At 37.7% G+C, this 5,438-nt stretch overlaps 1 protein-coding gene across 4 annotated transcripts in view; it reads left to right on the top strand.

The window, feature by feature from the left end:
• ATG7 (autophagy related 7) overlaps nucleotides 1–5,438 on the top strand; it is a 239,242-nt gene that overhangs the window by 86,043 nt on the left and 147,761 nt on the right. For all 4 annotated transcript variants that reach the window (XM_006758276.2, XM_015560374.1, XM_015560375.1 and 1 more), the window contains exon 17: nucleotides 1,226–1,306. In XM_006758276.2, coding sequence (XP_006758339.1) covers nucleotides 1,226–1,306 — 81 coding nt within the window. The remainder of the gene's footprint in view (nucleotides 1–1,225; nucleotides 1,307–5,438) is intronic.

Raw genomic sequence — 5,438 nt, forward strand, 5'->3', positions numbered from 1 at the left:
GAGGGATAGAACCAGGAGGATAGGGGCTCAGGCCCTGGCCGGGTGTAGAGTCAGGGAAGGCAACTTTGTTTCTTTCATTGAATTTATTGGGATGATAATTGGTTCACAAAACCATACGGGTTTCAAGTGAACAACTCAAAACATCATCTGTAGGCTGCATCGTGTGCCCATCACCCTAAGCAAAGTCTCTTTTCGTCCCCTCCCCTCAATTTGCTCACCTCTACCTACCCCTCACCTGCTTTCCAGGAGGGCTACTTTTGAATCTTAGCTGTCACTTTGTTTTCCTGACCTACGTTGCTTCACCTTTGGAGACTGGAGAGTTTGCCGTGCATATTTTAGTGATAATATTTTAATGATATATACAACAGTTTAAAACTCCCCATTTTGTGTAAGTATAGTTCTAGAGGTATAATGTTCTGAATAAATTACTTAAACTTTGTGAAACCTGGTTGTGGCTGATACTCAGTAAATTAGTGGTTCTCAACCTCGGCTGCACGTTAGAATCACCTGGGAATCTTTTAAAAATCCTGATTTCTGAGCCTCATCCTACAAAGAAACAGAATTTCCGGAGGATGAGGCCCAGAAATCAGGATTTTTAAAAGATTCCCAGGTGATTCTAACGTGCAGCCGAGGTTGAGAACCACTGCAGTAAATGGAAATCGGTTGTAGTCCAAAAGTTTGTGCTCAAGGTGGCGCTGTTTCCCCATACATTTGGTGATGTTTTGCATTGTATCCCTATGAGTTCTAAGTCAAGCAAATAACTATATATTTAGGACTGTGTTTGTCTTTTATAGTCTCCAGGCCTTCTTTCCTTGTGGGACCTCACCCAATATCATATCCTAGAAATACACACTTCATATTTACTATGACTTACATATGAGAGTTGTCATAATGAACTAGTTGATCTGTTATGTTTTTGAAAACATTTATAAAAATGGAACTTTAGATTTTATAGCTTTCTTTTTGTATTTTGGAGTCAATTATGTTTTTAAGTCTCAAATATGTGAAAAGCTGTAGGCCCTGGTTCGTAATGGGATAAAGGCCCTAATATAGTTCTTCCTCACACTGACTATATAGTATAGTCATGCTGAACTTCATTTTTGCTAGTAATCTGTGTCAAGACCATCACATGAATTGTTTCCAGCTTGTCTGAAACCACACATGTATTTTACAGGTGTGGTCATTCCGAGCTTGATATGAATGTTTTTGTTTTGTTTGTTTTTAGATCCGGGGATTTCTGTCAAGATTTGATAATGTCCTTCCTGTCAGCCTGGCATTTGACAAATGTACAGCTTGTTCTTCCAAAGTAAGTCATTCTGCATTTAAAGGACTTGTCTTTTAAAATAAGCCCATCAGCCTTACCGATCAGAGGCATTCAAACCAACTGAGGGCTTTCTGGGGAAGAGGTGAGAGTCTAAAAAACCAGAAAGGAGTTTTCAGTTATATGTGTTCATTCTCAGAGTAACCAGCCTGAGACAATTTAATTTATAGTGTATGTGTATAGAGAGAGACGGAATTAGATATTTTAGTTCTGTATCAGTACTTGGATCTGGTAATTTTGGCTTGAACTTGATCTTCTACTAGTCTTTGTTCTCCCCCAGAGGCTTCCTCCCTCCCATTGACTATCATAGAGCAACGTTTTTTTCCTTTTGTCTCAACTTTTTTTTTTTTTAAATTGAATTTGAAGGGGTGACATTGGTTCACAAAACCATATAGGTTTCAAGTGTACTACTCAATAAAACACCATCTGCTCACTGCACCATGCATCATTGCCCCAAGCAAAGTCTTTTCTGTCCCCATCCCACCTCCACCTACCCCCACCCCACTTTCCCTCTGGCTATTACCACACTGTTGTCTGTGCCTGTGTGTTACATCATAGAGCAACTTTTAAGTGTTTCTCAGAGAATGGCGGATACTGGGCAGCCTGGTGGTGTGTGTTTTGGAGAGCTATATAATGACAAGGAAGAGTAAATGGAAATTAGGGGCCTGGAAGGCGAGCCAATAAAAGTTCAGCTTTGATCTTTCCAGAGGCTCTAAAAATAGAGCTGGTATGTCCTCCATTGTAATAGGAAACGGCTGATATATCTCAAAACTACAGTGATGGCATCTCATTTTTAAATAGGCTTTGAGGTAGTCTGAGTTATTTTTACATGTATGCTGTGTGTTATAGCTAATTTCCTTTTGAATGTCTCTTTAAGCCTCTAATATCCAATGATTTAACTTATGATTTTTTAAATAAAACTTTCACATTCAGGTATTATACAAAATAGTGTTGGGGTCATTAATCCCAAACTCTGGCCTCTCAGTTGTAATTTGGGACTTCTTTGCTGAGTAGCCTACATCTGGCAGTATAGAAGGGATTAAGTTCTAGAGAAATTCTCTCCACTCTGAGTTGACAGACCTTCTTTGAAAACTTCATTTGGGTCATATCTTACGAGAAGAACAATCCTGACCAGTTTCTCTAAAAAGTTAACTCAGATTTGACAACAGTGTTGATAAATTTGGTTCATTTTAGGTGCTCAGAAAATTAGAGTAACTTTTTTCTTCAAATGTAAACTAAGCTCCTGCTTTATCAAGTGTCTGTGTTGAGATTTAAAGCATACCATTTGTCAGTAGTTACTCATGAGCACATTCTTTCTGTAGTTTCTTTAAGGTATCATATCTGCTCAAGTCAAGACTACAGGGATGTCTGTGTGTGCGTCTGTCTTCAGAAATGCAAGTTTTAGGATTATATGCTTTTTAATGGAGCACATTTCTTTTCTTTGAATGACTGAGCTAATTGGTCTCAAAATAATTTGGCAATAGTATTAATTTTCATACAGAAATCATTTGGCACTGGTGCCAGTTCTGTGGCTTTATATAGATCTGGCTAATCAATGAAATAAAGATAATTGGGCTCTCTAAATGAAATGCAAACATTCATTCTTTCTTGTTCTATTTCTAATTAAGTTAGCTCCTGAGATACTGTTTATAAAAGAATCACAAGCATACCAGCTAACTGAGGTCCCTTATATTTTCTGAGAGAATAGCTTTGCATTTTGTTTTCACACTTATTGTAAGCATTGCATTAAATATATGTACCACTTTTTTGTTAGCAAATTGTTTCCTTTGGTGGTCATTCTTAGAGCCCTACTTTGCATAAACATGCTGGACGATTTAATACAAACTGACTTGGATTTTAACAGCTGTGCTATTCCCATAGCGATCACTTTTCATGTGGTCAGGTATTAAATTTCTTTTGTGCTGGAAAGGTTGCTTCATTGGTACACGTATTTCCTTACAGTAGAAACACAGCATTTACTTACTCGGCTAACTTCTTTATTCGCATGGGAGAACGTCATTCTCTATTATCTGCAAACCCAACATTAATACATGGAAATGACAGATCCAATTACGTTTTCGTCTTTGTGCATGTGAATTTTTCTTAATGCATAGTTAGCATAATATTTTTATACTGAGTCATATAATAGTTGTTATTGTTTCAAAAAGATTTTCGGGGGCTAAAAATGACTTTTGAAAAATTCTCCTTTGACATCTATGAAGTAATTTTTTCCTTTGGTAGTTTTCAGGTTTTTTTCCCCCTAGAACTGAGGCTATACTTATCTTGATTTAACCACAAATACAGAAAGATTGGGGAGGTGAATAAGCTCAGCTAAATAATAATGTTCTTGTTTGTGTGTGTGTGTGTGTGTGTGTGTGTGTGTGTGTGTGTGTGTGTACACCTTTTATAAGGCCTGAGGTGTGGAAGAACACAGTTCTCTGCTTCCATGGCAGGGAAGGTGGAATCATCTACACGTAAATCATTCTTACCCTGTTTGATCGTAGCTTGGCAGATAGCCAGGTGAATTGTTCTGTCTTAGAGAAAAGCTATTGAAGAATCTGGAGGGAGGGGAATGGTGAGGAGTTACTTTCATTCCAATTTCTGTTGATTACCTTATAAGACTTTCTAAAATGACAGCATTGATCACTGGGACTTCAAAAAACCCTATTGGAAGGTACATGTGTTGTTTTTTAGTTCTAAAAAGGAATTTAGAGCCAACTAGAGCTTTGTGGAATTACTACCCGAGGAAAAAGTATCATTTTGAAACAAATATGTGTATTCTTGTTATTAGCCTTTCACCTGAATATTTGGGGGGGGGGGGGGGGAGTTAGGGGGTTTTATTTATTTTGGTGGGTTTTTTTATAATTTTCTATTTTGATGTAATTTTAAGTTGCAAGAATAGTACAAGGAATTCCTGTATAACCTTTACCCAGATTCACCAATTGTTTACCTTTTCCCCTGTTTGTGCGTGTGGGCTCTCTTCCTCCCTGCTCCTCCACTCTCCTGTCTCTTAAAACTTTGAGAGTAAGTTGGAGACATTGTGGTCATTTACAATTACATACTTCAGTGTATTTCCTAAGAACAAGGGTATTCTCTTACCTAAACACAATAATCTTATCAAATTCAGGCAATTTAATGTTTATATAATACTATTCTCTAATCCACAGTCTATATTTCAAAATGTTGCTATTTGAACCAGTAGTGTCTTTTATAGGTTTTCCCTCCTAGACCAGGATCTGATTCAGCATCAAGCAATTGCATTTAATTGTCATGTCTCTTTGGCTCTCTCAACCTAGAAAAGTTTCTTAGCCTTTCTTTGTCTTTGTTAACTTCAATATTCTGATATTTTGCCAGTTATTTTGTAGAATTTACCTCAATTTGGATTTGCCTAATGTTTTCTTATGATTAGGTTCAGGTTCTGATTTTTTGGCAGGAATACCAGAGAAGTGATGATGCATCCTCGTGTTAGGAGGCACATGATGTTAACCCCTTCGGTGAAGTTAATTTCCCCCTTTCTATATTTATAACTGACATCCCCAACAGTGAGAAACCTGACTCCCATTACCCTGGATATTTACTTGTTCAAGACTAGATTACACAGAAATTAGTTTCAAAATTTCTATCCCATATTACTGCAAAAAGGAAACCTACTTACTAGAGTTTAATTGTGCATGGTTCTTTTTTTCTAGGTGAAATTTATATACAGTGAGAATTCTATAAGTTTTGACAAATGTATCCACACCCGTGTAACCTACATTTCAATCAAGACATTGAACAGCCCTAGCCAGTTTGTGTATAGAGCATCGGCCTGCGGACCAAAGGGTCCCAGGTTTGATTCCAGTCAAGGACACGTACCTTGGTTGTAGGCTCTTCCATGGCCTGGGCCCTGGTCAGGGCTCATACAGAAGGCAGCCAATCTATGTGTTTCTCTCACATCAGTGTTTCTCTGTCTTTCCCTCTCTTCCACTCTCCCTAAAAAATTGGAAAAATATCCTCGGGTGAGGATTAAAAACAACAACAAAGACATTGAATATTTTTATTACACCAGAAGATTCCCTGTACCCCTTCCCAGTCAGTCTTGGGGGTGAAGGGCAGTATATTGAATATTGTGACCATT

The sequence above is a fragment of the Myotis davidii genome, unplaced genomic scaffold, assembly GCF_000327345.1.
Source record: "Myotis davidii unplaced genomic scaffold, ASM32734v1 scaffold73, whole genome shotgun sequence".
Taxonomy (NCBI): domain Eukaryota; kingdom Metazoa; phylum Chordata; class Mammalia; order Chiroptera; family Vespertilionidae; genus Myotis; species Myotis davidii.